Here is a 21176-nt window from a genome sequence, read left to right on the forward strand (position 1 = left end):
AATATGTATTTAATAATTACTTTTCATAGTGCACAGAGAGTTCTATTCATTTTTATGAAAGTAGTGACAAAACTGCCCCTCTTTTTATACTTTAAAACTTGGCAACAGTGATGGCCACTAAGTTTTTCAGGTCTAACGGCCACTGGCCAGTTAGAAAATTTCTGAGTCTTGACCTTTACTTGTGCATTTTATGAAAACTCAAAATAAAACTGATAATAATGCTGCAGATTATTTTCAACTGCCCAAAATAGTGTCCCAGACTGGATAGAAAGTTTTTGCTACTTTGCTCATGAAATAATTTTAAAATTAAACTGGCCAAAAAGTGTTTTTCATTTTTATTCTTTTATATCACTTGGAGTCCTAATTCATAAACTGTTGTATCTGTCTGAGAAAACTATGACCTTGTCTCACTTAAAGCATTTTAATAAATGCCTTTGAAAATGAACTAATGGCCTTAATATGTAAATTTTCTAAAAATATTTTGTGTTGGACATAATAAAAGTTTTCAAATTAGCACAAATTTACTTATTTTCAGTTACACCCTCTGCTGTTGTTGGGGGATAATGTGGAGAGGACAGTTTCCCAAAGTATTTGTTGTTGCAAAAGTAATGTAAATTGATTTCAAACTGTCGTATATTTGTTGTATTTAGACTCACACAGTAATCGGAAATACGTTTTATTGCTTGTTAACGTGAAACATGAAGAGATGCGTGTGTACTACAATTTTCGTCATTCTAAAGTACAACACACAAACGAAAGGAGTTGAGCTGTCTCGTCTCAAGCCCCACCAGCAGTTATTTTTTCTTTACAAAACCACCCTTTCTTTTAGTGAGTTTTCCCAAATCCCTAGGTGAATTACCCCAAATGTTTTTCCCAACTACAGCACCATTTCGTACGCACATTTTGTCACATTGTATTATCATCACATCTTATTGTAAATCTTGTAAATTATTTAATCTTCATAAAATTTACTCAAATTTTACTTATTTCAGGAAGTTGATACAACTCGACAAGTCATTGTAGCTGCTTTAGATATTGTTTCAGTTGCATTTGAACTGGAGTACCCAATTTCAAATTCTTTACTACATTTAGCCATATATTTAAATGGTGCATTTCAATTTTTCTCTATTTGTTTTAAATTTTGATTTTTTGTCGCACTTGTAATTTTAATGAAGAATACTGACAAATTTTCTCCCTTTCCAGGCATCATATTTCAGATCCCAAATCATTTTGAAGGGTTGAAAAATAGTATTGCTCAGTTTTGTGAGAAAGTTTATCATCATACTCATTTGAAAGAAAGAAGTCAGTACTTCCTGTATAATACTATTGCATATTTGCTGATTCGCTCACTAAATTCAAAAGCAACAGTAAGATTTTCATATATTTAATTTTTTTAAAATGTTTTCAGCTTTGTTTTTGTAACTTTCCCTCTGAATCACTGTGTAGTGTATGTATTTTGTGCAAGTGCTATTCTTATTCATTTAAACTTTTCATAGCAAAGATCTTATTGTTCACTTCAGCAACAAAACTGAATGAATATTAATTCCTTGATCTATTCTATTTGCTTCTTGATTATTTAAATTTTTGATTTAGCACTAGTGGCACAACAGCAATGTCCATGTTTTCCAAACATCTATGCTTTTTACAGCCAATGGCTTTTCAAACATCAATGCCTTACGCTCGATATTTTCTCGATGTCAATCTTTTATATTTGAATCAAAAATATTCTTAAAAAAATGTAAATATGTTCACAGTTTAATAACAAAGTTTCCATCATAACTAATTATGTTTGAAAGAGTTTTCTATTGTTAGTTCTCTGCAAAAGTTACTTATATTGCAGGAAAGTTAACTATCTTTTTTCAAGCGGACTGTTGAAAATAAATAAATAAATAAAAAAATTAACTCTAATTTGAATTCTGAAGCTTTGAATTCAAATTATGTTTTTTGCAATCACGAGTTGCGACAAGACTCTACTGGTTAGAGTTATTGTTTCTAGAAATGGCTCCCCCGCCCAAGCATGTCCCTCCTCCTGGGTGCTTACATGTATATAGTTGTGTGCGTGTGTGTGTAGGCGTGTGTATATGTGTAAAGGCGTGCGCGTGTAGGCGACTGTGTATGCGCATGCGTGTGTAGGACATGGACGCCACCCGCCCAGCAAAAGTGGATTCCGGGGGACAGTGCTCAGGACCAGCCGCGCCGCCGCCGGTGGACGGTGGTGCTGCAGGCCTGGTCCAAGTTGAAAAAGGAACCGGAACATCAAGGACTGTCAAGTGAGAACAATAAGCAATCGTGATTGCTCAAAAAGGAGTATCTCAGGTTTTTTCCAAACATAAATATGAGTTTTTTTTTATTATAGTTTTCCTTTGTGATGTATATATGAACCTTTTATATTGTTCCCCAATCTCAATAAGTTCTTTGATCTCGAAAACTATAATTCTATTTCAAATATGTGTTTGGTATGCATTTGAAGTTGCAAAACATATTTAAAATTTTTGAATGTATAGTTTTAGTTTGAAATACAATTTTTCGAAATCTTCTATCTAATTCTGTTGGATGTAAATATACTAGACCAGCGTTTCTTAAATTGCATTCTGTGGAAACTCATGGTTCTATAGAGATCACTGTATTTTACTGTGCATATGCAAATTTATATATTTATACTTTTCCTGTGGCAACGCCTCTGGGATTGCAGTTTTATACTGCGGTCCCTGGGACGAACGCCAGAAACTGTAAGACTGCGGCGGCATGATGTATATAATATAATGGTTCTTCAATAAAACCAAGCAAAACTACAATTGTGTCAGCCTCAGCTATTTCTCAAAATAAGTTATACAGTCCACTTACCAGCGACCAACATATGGTCCAGCAGCCGGATAATAAAATGGCTAAAACATATAATAAAGCTGAGTTGAACCGATTAAGGGGACGCGTAAAAGCAAAACTCACGATTATAACTAAATTTGATGAAAAAGATAAAGAATTGTGTGAGAAGACTAAAGTTGAATGCGAAAGTAAATTACGTGATATCTCGGAATTAAAACAAGAATTGAAAAGGCTTTTCGAGTTATACGGTGAGTTAAAGTTGGATGAAAAAGAAGAATTCGAGTGTGATGAAATCTTCATGGAATTGGATTCGATCTGCGACACTCTGGAGGTAAACATTAAATATTTCCTTACTAGGTTTACTGATAAAACAAATAAGTCTAAAACTGAAGACTTTAGTGCTATCAATTCATTAAAGTTTGATTTGGCTCCTAAATTGCCTACTATCCCGTTACCTAAATTTAGCGGTAAAATTGAAGAATTTGCTAACTTTAAGGGTCAGTTTCAATCCATGATTTCTGCTAATGAAAACATTTCAGAAACTCAAAAATTGTTCTATTTAAAAGCTGCCTTACAAGGGGAAGCAAAAATGTTAGAAACTAGTGAGGACACGTTTAAATCCTTGTTTAGTGCATTAGAGGCTAGGTATGAAAATAAACGTGCAATAGTGGATCTCTATATTCAGGAAATATTGGGATTAGAAAAAATAAATTTCGAAAACTCAAAATTATTGAGAAATTTATCTGATAAAGTTAAAAAGAATTTAAGAGGCTTAAAAGCGCTTAATTTAGAATGTAATGATCATTCAAGATAATAACGAACATCGTTCTTCAAAAGCTAGATAAAGATTCTAGAAAGGCATACGAATTATCTGTAGCTACTAAAGAAATTCCGTCATTACATGAATTATTACAATTTATAGATAACAGATCTAATGTGCTTGATCAATTAAATACGAGTATTTCTAACAAAAATGTAAAAGGGTTTCAAAATCCTATGTCAAAACCCAGAAATTTATTTATTAATGCCGATAAAAACATTAAACTTTGTATTATGTGTAATGAACAACATTCTTTATTTAAGTGTAACCAGTTTAACAATTTAAATATTTCTCAGCGCTTAGAATTTGTAAAGAATCACAAATTGTGTAGAAATTGCTTAAGGCAACACAAGCCTGATTGTCGTTCAACATTCAATTGCTCAGTATGCTTTAAAGGGCATAATACATTGCTACATTATGAAAAAGACAAAAATGGCAGTAATTCAGTACCTTCAAATGTAAATATTAACAATTCGTTTTCCGCGATAAAAGAATTTTCGTACAAACAAGAAGCGTCACTCGTCAGTGTGCTTCAAGGTCAGAAACCTGAAAATAGTGGGGTAAATCAGAATGTTCCTATTAAAGAGTTGTATAGCGAGGAATATTTCAGTAAAACGGCTAAACGCGATGATTCTGGTAGAGATATAGTAAAACTTCCAATAGAGGAAAAGAGTAGGTCATTAAGCAATTTGAGAAGCTCCAGAGATGTCGCAGAGAGACATTCGCCATTTCTTGCCACTCGTACTCAAAGGACTTTGATAGATGAAGGACATCAAGATTTTCCCAATACATGTGAAGTCGCACGCTGGGGACTTTTGTGTCAATGACGTTCTGTCAGGTTCAAAAATTTGAATCAGGCAAAGTTCCAACAGTCTGATCTCATTCAAGTTTTGCATAAAGAAGAAATGGAACTCCATAAATCGATGTCTAACTATCCCGACTTACTACACACAAAAATTGAACATTCTTTTACACCTCAAGAAATGACTGGCAAGAAATTGGAAATAGTGCGTTCAAATTCAGATTATTTTAAATTTAAAGTGACAGTGAATCTCAAGGAAAATTACATGAAAGGTGAAGTTCTTTTTACGATTTCTAGAATTTTCAAACCCCATTGTCCAATACAGCCATTCACTTCGAAAGAAAAAATGTTCCTTCAGAGACTTTGGGTGTTGTTACACAACTGGTCGGATCCTTATCCCCCTAAGGAGTGGTGGGGTTTTTTTAAACGACTTTTATTTGTAAATCAATTGCAAATTCCAAGATACAGTCATCTTTCTAACGCAATTACTATTCAGCTACGCTACAGTCGTCTACTTGAATTCGATAGATGCGTTTTGGATGCGCAAATACGAGTCTCTTGTGCAGTAAATTAGCTGTAGCTCCTCTAGAGACCTCTAGAGACTTATATATGACATGCATTTTAATTATAAATCAATCAAAACATCAATTAACCCCTTCCCGCTCGCTCCCGTGAACACGCCGTGCTGGGGTTTCGACCTCCATTTCTCACTCCTGTGATATTGCCGTGCTGGGGTGTGCAATATCAACGCGACGAAACTGTTAAAACCAATTCATTTATTTTGCCCGGAACACATTTTATTTCTCTCTTTATATACTGGATGGCCACACCAGTCCATTTTAAATGTAATTGCAGAGATGAAGAAATCAAATTTGGTACTAACTTACCAAATTGTGACGTTGGCCTCTGTATCTAAAGCTTTGAAATTTACCACACAAGAAAAATTTACTTATATTACACAAGAGATTAATAAAATTCTTTTTTAATGTTTAAACGACATATTTCTTAAATTTTTGCTGCTTGCTTGGACTTGCTTGTTGACTTTTCATAAAATTTTAATTTTTTTTTTAATTTCAATCAAAAAATTATTGAAAATGAAAAATTGAATGCACATGTTGTTCATACACTTATTTTTATATCATTTTCTTAAATAAAAAAAATATACACTTTTATGACTGTTTTCTGGAAAATTATCCGATCGTTAAGGGGTTAAAAATTCAAATGCATTTTTTCCTCCGACTCTTTTTTTTTTTAACAACTTTTGAATTAACAAACATGTATTTCCCTGATTTTAATTATTCTGTGTAAAAATTTCAATAATGAACATGCATCTTTTCTCCACAGAAAACTGACGTGAAAAGGGTTTGTGCACTGCGAACAATATTTCCGACGGTGTTGGCTATGAATGAAGTTGATAAAAAAGAAATTGTCAATCTTTTGAAGAAGTGTGCTGTCAACAAATTGTACCTTCAGATGCCTGAAGTAAGTGAATAATTGCCTTGTTTGATTACCTTTTCCTGTGAAATTAGACATTTCAAATTTTCAAATTTAATACTAATGCTGTTTTCAACATTGAAAATACAATAAAAAAAATTTGGGAAATAGACTTTCACATAATTTTTTTGCTTCTAAATGGCATTAGAATCAATAATAATTTAGGGATGTTTTGTTTTGGTTTAGAATTATTTCTGAGATATCCTCTTTTTTTTTATTTCATTTCTCTTGTCCAGATCAGTGGTTGGAAAAACTACATTTTTTTTGTAGCGAACTACAACTACTTTGTTACAAATGTAGTTAACTACAACTACTTTTTTCAAAATGTAGTAACTACAAACTACTTTTGAAATGTAGTCACTACTTCGCTACTTTTCCAAAAAATAAGCAAATAAAAAGCATACACAATAGGCTGTCCCTCAAAAAAGAAAGTCAATTTTTCAAGTCGCATACACTCTTGTATTTTTCCTCTTGTGTCAAAACAATCGTGAAAAAAAGTTTCATATAATTTGCACAAGGGCAACCCGTGCCGACTTGCACCTGAAAGTGCAAAACAATACTTGTATGCTAGGCGAAATCGCAAAAAAAAAAAAAAAAACAAAGTTTTTTAGAAACTCGAAATTTCTGTTGGGAAACGTTGCCCTTGTACCCAACACCCCACACGTGCCACAAGAACATTTATTCAAATTAAAAAACATTTAGATATGCCACACTTGACCTAAAATTTATAATTTTATTTAAAAAATTGATTTTTTTTTTCAGTTATCTTTTAAAAAATTACATAAAAATTTAAATAGAACATCAATTTCAAAAATTAATAACGAACACATTTACAGATCAACAATTACAAACAAATAGTAAAAAAATAATGTATTTTAAATGAAAAATTTAACTCAACCTGGAAAAAAACCAGATCTTTGAGTACTATGTGGGAGACTTAAAAATTGCAGGAAAACAAACATTTCTATTTAACGCTAATTACCTACTTTTCTACTTTACTGTTTATATTTTTCAGCTTGATAATTTCGTAAAATCTTACATTTCTGAAAATATGTATCAAAAACTTAATTTTTTGAAGAAAATTATAAATGTTAGGCACGTGTGGGATATCTAAATGGTTTTTAATTTGAATAAAGGTTTTAGTGGTGCATATGTGGGTATAGGAGCAACGTTTTATCAACAGAAATTTTGAGGTTCTAAAAAAACATTTTATTTCAATTTGGCCCAGCATTACACAAGTGCTGATTCACTTTCAGACATAATCGGCACTTGCTGCCGTTGCTCAAATTATATGATTTTTTTTGGGATGTAAAACGATAAAATATAAGAGAGTGTGCGACTTGAAAATCAACTTTCCATTTTTTTGGGGGGGGGGGGGGAATCCTGATACACACACACCGTAAGAGAATTGAACAAAAAAAATTGATAAATTAGCTCATCAGAAGACATTAAGAAAAATGTCCGTTATCATACTCTCACACACTGTAATGCTCGTATTTATTGTAAGGCCTCCAGAACAGTTCAATTTCATCCTTTTCTATAACATTTTAAGTAGCTTCTTTTTATTTGGTGAATACTGTCAAAAATTTAAGCCTCGCTAAAATATTTTTGTTTTTTAATCTTCGGTCAGCTCATATAAAATTCACCAAATTTTCAACTCGCGAAATCACCAATAGCTGTATTTTCGCGAAAATAAGTGCTTTTTGCAATATGAATATTGGTGAAATGTGAAAACTACAACGGTAAAAAAACTAATGGCGTCAAACAGATAGAACGTATGGCGTCAAAATGAAATGCCTGAAGTCAACTCGTATTTTTATGAATCTTATTTCTCATTGCATCCGCTGATGTACTTGTGTAAAATTTGAGCCAATCAAATTCGTTTGAACCTTTCTTTTTTGTTTTCAGTTTATTTAAAAGTAGTTTCCAGAAATCGCTACAAACTACTATTTTTTTGTAGTTAACTACTCACTAGACTACTTTTTTAAAAAAGTAGTGCGCTACACTACTAACTACTCAAAAATGTAGCTACTACAGTAGCGTCGCTACTTGTAGCGCGCTACTTCCAACCACTGGTCCAGATTATTGGTTTTGCCTGTAGGCACCTAGCCTTAGCTCAATCAGCATATGTATTAGATTACATTCAGTCATTTAGAGTCTTGATAAATTTGTACCATCGATTTCTGATGCTTTCAGGAAAGTTTCAAAGGAAATGTACCACTGTTTAATTTTAAAGTCCCCCCCCCCTCCCATGGACGCCTATATGCAAAATTGTAAGGGGACTTAGGTATTTTAACCATGGTTTAGTATGATATTTTCCCCATGAAAACCAACTTCAGGACAGATTAGAATCATTGAAATAGGAAATTTAACTTATTCATTATTGGCTGGAGAAGAAAAATTTTTACATTTTTGTAAAGAAAAAAGTACTGAAAGCAAGGAAATATTAATCTTTAATTTCTAAGGGAGGAGGCTCAAGCCCCCTTGGCCCCCTATATGGGCACCCTTGTCCCTCCCCCTTGAAAAATAAAAATTAATTTTAAAAACAAAGCATAGTTTTTTTTTTTTTTTTTTTGTAGGAAATGCAGTATTTATAAAATTCCTACAAGGCAGCAGAAGATAACTCGCAAAATTTTAGAGCTCCTACTGAAGTCCTAACTAGTCTTGCAAAGTATATGAAAACATTGCGACTTGTGGATTGGTTAATTTATCTGCTGCTGACTTTTTAAGGAAAAGTTGCAAAGAACAGTGATGGTGAGATTGAAAAAGTAAAAGTTCCCTGCAACATTCTCAAGAAGGTTGCACTTTTTTTTACCCTCCTACAAAAATTTTTTGAGAAAAAAAAAAGTACAGTAGGACCTCGATTAACCTAGCTTCAATTAACCAAGGATTCTGTTAACCGAGCCAATAATGAAGACCATTTCTTTAAAAAAATGTATTATAAATTTAATAAATGATGAATTTTCAATTTCAAAATAAAACTATTTTCCGGAAATTTATATTTTTTTATGCATCTTCCAGTATTTAACTTGGTATTGTAAAAAAAAAAAGTTGACTTTTAAAAACTTACTACAAGTTATTTTCCATTTCAGTTTTTTAACTAAAACGTTACTTTTTGTCTGTTCATCTTTTAAAAATATTGTATTGTATTTTTAACTAATACATTAAAAAATTTGCGATCCTGTCAAGTTTTTATACAAAGTTCCTACTAACCGAGATTGCCGTCATCCGAGCCAATCAACCCAATTAACTCAGATATTTGAAGTTCTACTGTTAATAGATTTAGCCTTCGATCTATAAAAATTAATATGCCTTTTTATTGGGAAAATCAGAAACCTCTCGGAAATATCTGAAAGAAACTATTCCGTTATAAAAAGTAAAAGTAGTTGTAATTTTCAGCATTTAAACTAAATTAACAAACTACCACATTGTTGTATCTTTTATATTTTTTTTATTCATGTTTAGTTTTCTCGTATATTGTAGGCACCAATCTAAAATTTGTAACTGTTTTTGGTATATTCAACTTAAATGACTTAAAAGTTTTTTTTATTTCTAATAATATTTTCTTCCTACAGGGAATGAAAGTGATATCTCTCTCATTGACCTTAGATGTAATGTATATTATTGAAATTCATGCTGCAATCAAGTCCCGCTTAACTTCTTGTACTGCGTATGTATTTGCATGATTTAATCATTTATCAAATTTGTATTTTATTTTCTGATGTATTGATAACTACCATATTTTTGTAAATAAAGAGGGCTGGGGGGGGGGGGGGGTTGTGATTAAGTAATAACGGATAATATTAGAGCAAAAATAATTTTGAAATTTGTTATTAGTTTAAAATGTGTAAAGGCTAGGCACAAAACAAAACATATGCACACTTTTCAAATGTTTTTTTCTTTCAGAAAAATGGCCACATCATTTGGAAAAATATATTTTAATGCATGGTCTTTTGCTGTGAAAAGTAACGCTGAAGATTTAAAAAATGTATGTATATAATTCTTTTCTGGATTTTGAGTATGTTGATAATACTATTTTGTATTCAATTTCACCATAGTATTTTTTAAATCTCCCCCCCCTTTTTTTTTGTAGCTAATATTCTCTTATCTCATAAAATTAATTTAAAATTCCTTTAGGTTTTGGAAATCAGTTGCATAGAAGATCTTGTGTTGCTGGGCGTCAATGCAAAGCACAACAAGACCTTACTAACAAATGTTCGAAAGGTATGTACTTCATGAAAAAAAAACCTTGTCATTGCTTTTAAAAAGAGAGAGAGTGCAGAGATTTCTGTGTAACATTATTGCTTTTGATGTTTTGGTCTCTTGTACATGTAGTTATATATTTTGTGTTGCATTTTTGCGTGTATTTTTGTGACGTCTTATATATTAGAGTATCAGAATTTACACAGGCAAAATCTAGTCACTTCCTTCAAAATGAAGAGGGGAGGGGGGGGGGGGTTCTGGATAAATGTTTCGTCTCAACTTTTGACCACAATTGGCTAAAAACGTTTGGTTGTTTGTGATAACTTCCGATGTTTAAACGGAAAGCCGAAAGGCTAAGTTCGTAAGTCAGTCAACAATGATACATGCTTATACAAGCAGAGATGATACAATGCCAGTGGAAGATACAGAATTAATGTCAATGTGAAGAAATGAACATTGGAAATTTGTTTAAAAGCTTACCAAAAACTTATTGCTCCATCAAAACTAAAATAAATAAACTCACAAAACAAATTAATAAAAATAAACCCTGGCCATAAGCGGAGGCGGAGTTCACAACTCCCCAACACCTACCAAACGTAACAACTGACGAACGAAAAAGAGAAAGAACAATTGGAATTGTTCACTATGTATTCTTGCATGTGATTGGGCATCAAAGGATGCCAACCTAAAACTGAAACTTTACACATGCTTAAAGAGTTGAGAAGTTAATCTAATTTAAATAAAGAGGATTTTACCTTACATTACATTAGGAATGAGAATGCGGTTGAATATCGTTTATCAATGTCTATCACATCCCCCTTCTCATTCAGTAATATTAAGCTTTAAATTTTATACAATTTAACATATTAAAAAAAAAAATTCCCAAAAAGTCCACAAAGATCTAGGCTTGATTTTTTACAAAAATATTTAACAATTTAGCAATAAACAAGTATGGATCTAATATCCAACAATATTAAGCAACATCCATCAGCAGCTGCAGCTTAAAGCTCATCACTAAGTTCCAAAGTCTCTCTTGCATTCAGGTGTCAAAAGTCTGAAGAGTAAATTATAAGTCCTGACAAACATATCCACATCAACAACTATCTTGTCAAACTGTAATTCAAAGATACTTAAAACAGTATATTTGAAAAAAATGAGCACATCTTTAACATGAAAAAAAAAAAAAAAAACATTTTCCCCAATGAAAAAATCTTTTAAACTCCAAGTTTCAAAAATAAATCATTTGTCATTCATCAAATACTTCCTTTTCAAAGATTAAACTAATGAGAAATTCGAAAACAAAATTAAGTTGTTACAAAAATATTTATATTTTAACACCCCTAAAATATTATTCTAAACAATTTGATACTATAAAAATTAATGCAGTATTTGTTCGCAAAAACGGTTCAATTCAAAACGGGTCTGCGGCTTCGTAAAAATATCGGCCCTGTTGAATTTACTGCTTACATGTTTTACGGTAAAAATGTCCCGCTGAATCAAATCACGAACAAAAAATAATTTTACATTGATATATTTTGTACGGTGATTCTCAATCTGAGATATAACAAAGTCAATGGCCGATTAATTATCAATGTTCATTACAGATTTTATTTTACTCTTTCTAACGATTCCCAGCATAAACATTCATTTAATACATGGTCAAACCACATAAGCTCTTTAGACACTTTACAAAGGGCTATAAACTCACTTTCCATAGTGCAAAAGCTAATACAACGTTCTTTGAAGGTTCATCATTCAATTAGCGCATTATCCAACAAAATTAACTGCCCCCATCCCCCCCCCCCTTGAGTGAAGTTCGGTTATCCCAATTAGCTGCGTAATCGGTGTCAGTAAAAGCTATCAATTGAGTGCTATTACAATTTAAACTAAGCTTTAAATCTTTTGTTTGAAAAACATAACCCAAGAGTTTCAAAAGACCAATCCAATGAATGACACCAGGATTGCTCTGGAATTGACTGAAGATATTGACCGCATAACAAATGTCCGGTCTCGTTCTGCTCGCAATGAAAGAAAGACAACCCAATAAATTACAATAAGGAATTTTTGACATTTCAAGTTTTTCGTTTTCAGAAATAGGACAGTTTGATTCCGAAAAAACAGTTCCTTTACAAATCGGCAATGATGAAATCGGAAAATTAAAATGTTTGAACTTTTCAAAAACTTGAATAATGTATTTAGTTTGAAACAAATTCAAACCATTTTCAGTTCTTTCAAATTCAATACCTAACAGTTTTTTTCGTTTTTCTGAGAACTTTTAAGTCAAAATCTTTTTTAAGTAAATTTAGAACATGATTTAAATATTCCTCTTTCCGTGCAAGCAAAACATTATCATCAACATACAACAATAATATGACACATTAATTATAAATATAAACACAATTACATTCTTCAAATTTGTGAAACCAATTTTCAATAAAACACTATTTATTTCAAAAACCACATACGGCCGCTCTGGTGCAAACCGTAAATTGCTTTATTTAGCTTACAAACTAGATTTTCTTTGCCTTTTATAGCAAAACCTGGTGGTTGCTTCATATAGATGCATTCTTTTAGAAATGCATATAAATAAGCATTTTTTACATCTCACTGCAAATCGAACCAACCCTCTGATATTTTCAAGGAAAAGAAAAATCGAACCAATGAATTGTCGGACTAAAAGTCTGATTGTATGATTCGGGGCTTGTGCTTATCCCTGACAACAAGTCTCCCATGATACCGAACAATTTTTCCCATTTCATCTCTCTTTACATTTAATACCTATCTTGATCCGATTGGTTTTTCATTTGCAGGCAAAGATGTTAAATCCCACACTTTTCTAGAATGCATAACCTCTAATTCATCCCTCATGGAATCTAACCACTGGTCCTTTTGCTTAGACTTAAGAACCTGTTTGTAATTCTTAGTAATTACAATTTCACCATCTAGTCTTAAGTTACATGCATTTGAATGAACAGTTTGATCAGAAATTTCATCTTGATATAAATTTTTGTCATTAAAATGAAATAAATGTGCTTGAAATAAAATAGAATTCTTAGAACAATATTTTTCCACGTCATTTAAAGAACACAATCGTTCAGAAGAATGTTTCTCATGAAAATAAATATCAGTACGAGATTTATCTGACCTTGGGATTGCTTTTCTCACCCATTCAGTTTCACGAAGCTGGGCGCATGGTGAGTTTTCCCCGCTCTCACTCAAGTCAGAATTCAAATCTGATTCATCCCCGCTCGTCTCACTTTCACTCTCAGAAGATAAGAATTGAGACGGCGTACTATGGCTTTCACTTCCATGATCTGATTCGGAATTCAATTCATCTTCTGAACTCTCAGAATCTGATTGAATATTTGACCATTTAAGACAGGGATCCAGCACAGCTCCACTAGAATCACTCTCTGATACATTATTAAAATCTTCTTTGTAGTAAACATTTTCATTAAAGTTTACATTTATACTTTCAAAAATTTTGTCGTTTTCGGGAATCCAGATACGAAAACCCTTAGTGTTAAATGCATATCCCAAAAATACTCCTTTTTTTTAAACAAGATTTTATATGAACTGAACCGAAAGTTGCTAATAAATATGTAAATTTGGAGCATTTGGTGAGGCTTCAACTTTCGCAATTATGAAAGGCTGATAAAAATCGTTAAAATTAAAGCCTCGAAAAATTGAGTGCTTTTGTGGTACTTTCATTTTTGGATTTTCATCTTTAAATACAGAGGTTTTTCTTGTTCAAACTGTCTGGAAAAGTTAGGACAGTCTGGTAACCCTAGTTATTAGTCACATTAATATGTTCTATCTCAGTGTTGCTCAACCTTTTTGGACCTGAGGCCGCACCTTAAATTAAAAAATTTCTCACCAGCCACAACACATTAAAAATTTCAAAACTTTTTTAAAGTTTGTAAATAGCTGGAGGAATCATGGAAAATGAAAGAAAATTAAAAAACAATAGTCGTTATCATTCCTTAATGCTTCTTTTATCAAATCCATCTGTTTTTCAGAAGCCAATTTCTGAATACAGTAAGCGCCACTTAATGTGATCAATTTGAGACAAATATGATTTGATGACAATAACCGATTGACAACAGTAACTAAATATAATCCAGGACACACTAAATGATGATTTTTTTTTCAATTAAGAAGCCTTGATTTTTACAATGGAAAATTAAATTTACAATGACTCAACTGAACGCAGTTTTAAATTATAAATTACTAAATTAGCAGAATGAAATAGCTCTCTTTTTCATTGGTTAAACCATCTGTCCGTTGCTAAAAAGTCTTCTTTATCCCTTTTAAAAGTTTGCTTTTCTGCTTTTGTTGCATTAAAGACCATATTCTCGCGCATCCTTTTTTCCCTGACATTCGCAAACCAGTTTCAAAGCAGATTCAACTTCACCATCTTTTCCACCATGGTTTCGCTTGTTTAAATTTTCATTTAGCTTCTTTTTGTTTTTACTCTTGTTACTATTTTTAGTAACTTGCAAAGTAATGGCTGAGAGATGTTTAATTGTTCTGCTGCATTTCCGTAACTCATCACGGTTAAATTGTCAAAACGTTTTAAAATGTCATTTTTTTCCTTGACAGTTAAATCATTGCGCTTTTTCTCTATCTCTAAAATGTGTGACCATTTAGAGTGAAGTTTTTTGTGTAACTAAACAGGGAGAAAAATTCTTCTGCTTTCCCGATAAAAAGGGAGCTTGTTTTCCCGGAAGCTACTTGTCAGGATTTTCCTTTGTATTTCTGTTGATTGAGGAGGGAAAAAAAAAGGGGGGGGGGGTAAAATTTATGTAAAAGCGATAGCAATTAACATAGGCATAGATTACAATGTCCGATTTTTTAACACGTGTTAATATATACAATTGTATGCAGATCAGTTATTCAAAATTTGTTTTTTTGTAAATGCAAGTTTAATTATTATCACTCGAAATAGTTTTTGATAGCAATTGGTACATGTGTTTGTATTTTGATATTTTAGTTATGATTACTGTGCCTGATAACATGTTGTGTTTTTACTAAGACTATATAAAGGTAGAATATTTTTATTTACTGATGACTTTTTCATTTCAGTTGATGAACCAAATACATTTACATAAAAAGGAAACTTATGTCACCTTCATGCTTTATAATTTGTATCAACCGTTGCTTTGGCGATACTTGAGAGTAAGTGATTATTTTAAATAAAATTTAATTTTTCTGCTCTTGTTTTCTGATCTGTGGAAGCAATTTATTTATAGGAATTTAAAAGTATTTGCATTACTTCTTTAATTCAAACCTCCTTTCAAAAAAAGGTTTCCTATCATTAAGTAGAATAATATTATACAAGGAAGGACAAGTTAATTTTAAATGTGTTGCATCCCTAAAAACTATAGTATTTTCACAATAGTGAGAACTAAGGAATTTCTTATTTAATTTTATTCAGTAAATACCGTAAATCTTACATAATTCCTTTTTGAATTGAGAAAAATGCATTTATGAATATTATCATAATTTTGAAGTTTTCTTTTCCTTTTCATTCTTCCTTTCCTGTTGTTTTTTTACTATTCTGTTAATAAAAGTTACAATTGATTAGGATTTGAAAAGTTTACTGAAATTTGGAATGTTTGTAATTTTACTTGGATAAGAATTAGCTCTGTTAAGTTTGTCTGTTAAGAATTAGCTCTAAACTCGGAAAATTTTGAACTAGATTGTTTACAATTTGAAAATATGCAAATGACAGGAGAAATCAAGAAGTATCTTGTTTCATATCCTTTGCAAGTTCTTTTCTTTTTAATTTTATTGCTATAATATTTTTTTTTATTTTTCTGCAGCTTCAATTTACTTTATTTAACAACAATATGAAACGTTCTTTTTACTTTCTTCTATATCTAATATATAGAAAAAAGTATTGGATTCATGCAAATTTTCGAATTTTGAATATTGATGTATTCGAACGTTTTGAGGTGTGCTGAGTTCATTTCGACTATTTTGGAAAATGTCTGTCTCTGTGTGTATTAGGTATCTGTGTGACCATTTTTTTTTGTGGCCGATCTACAGCAAAAACTACCGCATGAAATCGAACGAAATTTGATACACATATGTGCCCCTATGTGAACTTGTGCCCATTGGTTTTTGGTGCGAATTCTTCCAAGGGGGTTGGAGCAATGGAATGTTTTTTGAGTTATGTGTGCTTGCTATTCCAAAGGAAGGAACTGGCGGAATCAAACAAAATTTGGTCCATACGTCACCCCTAACAGGTACATGTGCTGATTCAATTTTGGTGTCAATAGCTCAAATGAGGGTTGAGCTATAGAACGTTTTCTGTCGTCAATTGTGATTGCTGTATTTCAAGAAATAATGAACGGAATCAAACAAAAATTTATTGACAAGTAGCCCTTAGAGGGTATAAGAGCTGATTCTTTTTTTTTTTTTGCCATCAACAGCTGAAAAGGGGGTGCCGCAATCAAACATTCTTTTTTTTTTCCATTGTGAGTGCCATATCTCAAGAAGTAATGCTTCATTCTGGATGAAATTTGGAATAAATGTGAATCCATATGTAAACAGGCGTTGGTTCAATTTTGGTGCCAATCGCTCCATAACGGGTTGATTTTTTTTCCTTGCAAATAAAAATAGCTTTATCAGTGCAACAATAAAAAAGATAAACCATAATATATTGTCATCTGCACATTTCTCGTGATTTTAATTGCATGGAAATAATCGGAAATGTTATCTCAATTCAAAATTTTTAACTGTTGCCATCTTATGCTTGCTAACAAATAAAATATTTGTATTTAATTCAAGCAAGGCTTTTAAAATAACTTTCAATTTTCGCTCTTTGCTTTGCTTTTGCGATGATTCTGAAATTGGGGCGGTTTTTATGTGTACGTAATTTTATTTTTTATGGGAATATTGCTTTTTCTTCAAGCATGGGAAGGGGTCAGAATTCATAAGAAACATATAGAAGAAAGCTTCGTGATGTCCACAACATACTAGTTTCTTTTGGTAAGGTTGTTTAAAATTAAAATTTGTTTGTTTATGGTTTTTCTAGTAAAAATACTTTGTACTTCCAGCTTTTCAAATTAATTTTTCTGGACTTATGAAGTGCAAATCTTTAAAAATCACAATTTAAATCAATTTGATTTAAATTGCTCAATGCTGGCTATCATAGCAAAATTCCATCATGAATTGCTCATACCACTTGTAATTCACATTGATCACTCGTAATATTTTTTAAATTACTGATTACAACGTTTACCTTTATTATTTTTGATCATAATTTTGAAATCACATATGATTTTTTTTAAGTTACTCATTGTTATACATTTACTTCTAAAATTTTCTTTGAAATATTACACTTTTGTTGTTACTTTAGGTCATTGGTAGTCAATCTGATCCTTACTGCTTACACTCTATTAAATATTGATTTTGAATCTTTTATAAAAGTGGTGTAAAAGATTTTGTCTAATGTTGAAACTTATTAACTGGAATTAAATTTGACACTTTTAATTTTTTTTATTGTAAAAATGTTCACGCTTTCAAATATTTCTTACCAATCCTTGAAAAAGCTCTTTTAATTCTTGAAAAGTCCTTGAAAAAAAAATTCAATTTTGTGTATGAACCACTGTATCAAGATCTACACTAATATGCAGTGCACTTATCTGCGAGTAGTATAGAAAGAAAATGAGAACAATCACTTAAGCTGAATTAAATCGCTACAGCAATTGTTCAGTACTTATGCAAACTAAATCCTTTTTCAAAATTTGATTAAGAAACATTCAGCATAGTAACATAAATGCCAAAAAAATTTAATTCCTATAAATTATTTACATGAAGGATAAGAGACACTTGAAATACAATTAGTAAGTTTTCAATGGAGATTATTTCTCTAAATATTAGTTAGGGGACCTAGGGCCTGTATAAAAAGTTAAATTTCGTATTTTTTTGACTCATTTTTATTTTTCCTTCAGACTTTCAATATTGTAACTCTGCATCTGATTTTGAACATTTTTATAATTGGAAGTATACATCTAGGACTAACGGTTGTGAAGATAAAGGTCTTGCTGGTTAAAAGGGAACAAACACCCTGTATGTATGTGGATGTGTATGTGATGATATGACAGTGCTGTCAGCCCTTTTTTATGTTTTCCTTCTTTTTTCTGTTCTTTCTTTCGATTGACTGAAGCCAATTTCATTTGAAAAAAAAGAAAAATGCAGAAAGAATGAAAGAAAAAGAAAAAAAGTGTGGAGGGGAGGGGTGTGAAAGGATTTTTTCATTAAATAACAGTGAGTAAATATGCTTTTTTTTTTTGTATGTACATTTTTAATCTAACTTTCTTGGTAAAGAATGTTGTGTACTGAAAATTTGCATTTCTTGTTTGAATTTTTTAATTTTTTTAAAAGTAAAAGTCATTTTGGTGTCAAAACGTTAGCAATACTAAAAGTATCATTCAATTTTTTTCATGCTTTGTTTTTAAAAAATCTTTTGAATTTAGCATTGGACACTTGTTTTTTCAAAATTATTTTCTGATACCCTGTGTTATATGCTGTGATTAATTTATTTGTTATAATTTTTTAGAACTACGATCCTAGAACTCGTGCAAATGCTACCCAGTTATTTCTTGATGTTTTTCCAATTGCCAATCCTGACATGGGTGTTGTTGCAACTGATCTTCATTTAAATGAACAACTGCTCATGATCAAGGTTTGTAACTTCTGTGTAGCATTATCTTCACAGAACTTTATTATGTTTGATAGCTTAACATATATGATAGTGAGATAGTGTTTTAACATAGCTTTTTTCTTGAACAGTTCTCTTCTTTTAAAAGTTATTTTTAGTTTCAAATTACCTTTTGAAAGTAGAATACTACAGCTCATAAAAATGAGATGGAATTGAAGCTTAACAGCAAAAGAGCCTTCACAAAAGATAAAATTAATTCCTTTGAATTTCTTATTTATGGGTGGAGTGAACTACAGTGGAATATATAAAAATCGAATCTATTGTGAAATAGTATAAAAATGTGCAAATGATATGGTGTGTAAAATTGATGATTTTAAAATGATATGCTGCGTCTGGTCTCTTAAGTCCTGAAAAAGTCAAAAATTTGAAAATTGATCATGAATGTAAAAAAATATATGGATAGGCACAAAATTTTTGCTATTGCAGATTGTGTAATATTCAGTTTTTGTGACTATTTTTTTTCGAATGACCCAGATTTTGAGATTCTTATAAGGCTGTAATATCTCTCTGACATAGGTATCACTTTTTTATTTCACATGTTAAGTTCAAGTGCATTGTAAGCTCTAATTTCAGAATTGGTTCTTCTTTCCGTAAATATGTTTAGAGCAAACATAAATATATTAATGTATAAATTCTACCACAGAGCATAATTTTTGTAGATATCATTATTTTTTGCTTGAAAAATGTTATGCTGTATATATGCATCAATATTTTTGAAAGGTTACAAACATGTCACAAAATCATTGTTTGAAAAATCTATAGACAGACAGCTTAAATTTATGAGGATGTTTTGCACATAATAATATCTGAATAAATATTGAAAATAGAAAATATGATATTTAATTAAAACTTTGAAAGCAATGATTGATAAGCAAACCTAATTAATAATGAGCATATTTTAGCTTTAGCCATGTTGCATTCTGACACATAACTGCACTGCTTTGTAGAGTCTCCTCTGAAGCTAAGGGGACATATAGGCTGTAGTCTGACATGAATGAAATAAACTGTTAAATGTAATTGTGGCTGATTTCAGGTGTAGGAGCTTCAGACTTTTGCTTGGTGATAATCTGCTACATCTACCAAGCTAGCTAGAAATAATTTTTCATATTTCATTCCAACATAAATCGCAACTGTCCCATTCCTCCTAACTACCAAACTTAAAAAGTGGTTTTTAGACTTGTCCTTTTGTGGTCACTTATTAAATGAATCTTTACTTTCTTCTATATCTAATGTATAGAAGCCCAGTAGCAGAAACTGCGGGACGTGCATCGCAGATTTTTCAGCGACCTGCAGATAATTTTACCAAAGAACAAAAAGAAAGAAAGAAAAAATAAGTAAATAAAAAAATACAAATTGGCAAAGATCGTTTGAAAATCGTTTTTTGACCGGAAAAGTGATGGATGCTTCAACATTTCAGCTAGAGACATGGTCGCCATATTTGGTCCTTCACAAAATCAAAGTAGATAAGATGCTTAAGTGCCTAAGTTTTTAAAAACAAGCAGAGCAACAAACAATTTTGGCAGAGCAGAATTGGATGTCTTATGCAAACTGATAAAAATAGCTTAAAATGTGTAGCAAATTGTTTTTTTTTTTAAATCATTTTCTTGAGAAATAAAAAAATTTATATTTAAAATTTCACTTTATCCTCATTGCTTTGGACGCAAAAGTGTTAAAAACTTTCCAACTAAAGTGTAGTCGCATGAGGATTTTTATTTTTATGAGGAATTATGTGAGGGTTTAATTTCAAGGTCTAAGTCGTGGGAACCCAGATTAATGAGGTCAAACTTGTGGCCTAAAGAAACCTGCCTGTTCGGGAAAGTTTAATTGACTAAAATGTGATGTAAATGAGTCTAAATTCTTTTGTATGGAGTTATTCAGAGCATCTCTTTCTATGTCATCTTTCATATATTTCCTAACAGGGATCAAATCCAATGAAATTATTTTATTTTCTGTATGCATGCCATATTAGAATTATTATGTATCATTATAATGAGAATAAATTTCATTAGCATTTTATTAATTTAGTAGTTTCCTGTACATGTTCATTCGTAAATTTTCTACCAATTTAGGACCTTTTGATTGATGAAGTTGCTGATGTTCGTGTTGTAACTGTTATTGGACTTTGCATTGCAATGAGTGTGAATTGGGAATTATTTCCTGAAGAGGTAATTTTTCCTTTTAAAGATTTGATTATGTTTTATTTTTAAGAGCCCATCAAATTCCCTTGTGCTACTTTTACTTCAATGAACCAAATTTTTTTCAAAAATATCTACAAACCCCGCAATAACAAACTTTCAGCAGAC

The 21176-nt window shown here is 31.4% G+C and overlaps 1 protein-coding gene across 1 annotated transcript in view; it reads left to right on the forward strand.

Annotated features, from left to right (window-relative positions):
* LOC129226973 (condensin-2 complex subunit G2-like) overlaps nt 1–21176 on the forward strand; it is a 57841-nt gene that overhangs the window by 11860 nt on the left and 24805 nt on the right. The window contains exons 4-12 of the mRNA XM_054861602.1: nt 993–1107; nt 1204–1367; nt 5790–5927; nt 9515–9609; nt 9846–9927; nt 10077–10163; nt 15228–15320; nt 18712–18837; nt 20943–21038. Coding sequence (XP_054717577.1) covers nt 993–1107; nt 1204–1367; nt 5790–5927; nt 9515–9609; nt 9846–9927; nt 10077–10163; nt 15228–15320; nt 18712–18837; nt 20943–21038 — 996 coding nt within the window. The remainder of the gene's footprint in view (nt 1–992; nt 1108–1203; nt 1368–5789; nt 5928–9514; nt 9610–9845; nt 9928–10076; nt 10164–15227; nt 15321–18711; nt 18838–20942; nt 21039–21176) is intronic.

Source organism: Uloborus diversus, chromosome 7 (assembly GCF_026930045.1).
Source record: "Uloborus diversus isolate 005 chromosome 7, Udiv.v.3.1, whole genome shotgun sequence".
NCBI classification, from domain to species: Eukaryota; Metazoa; Arthropoda; class Arachnida; order Araneae; family Uloboridae; genus Uloborus; species Uloborus diversus.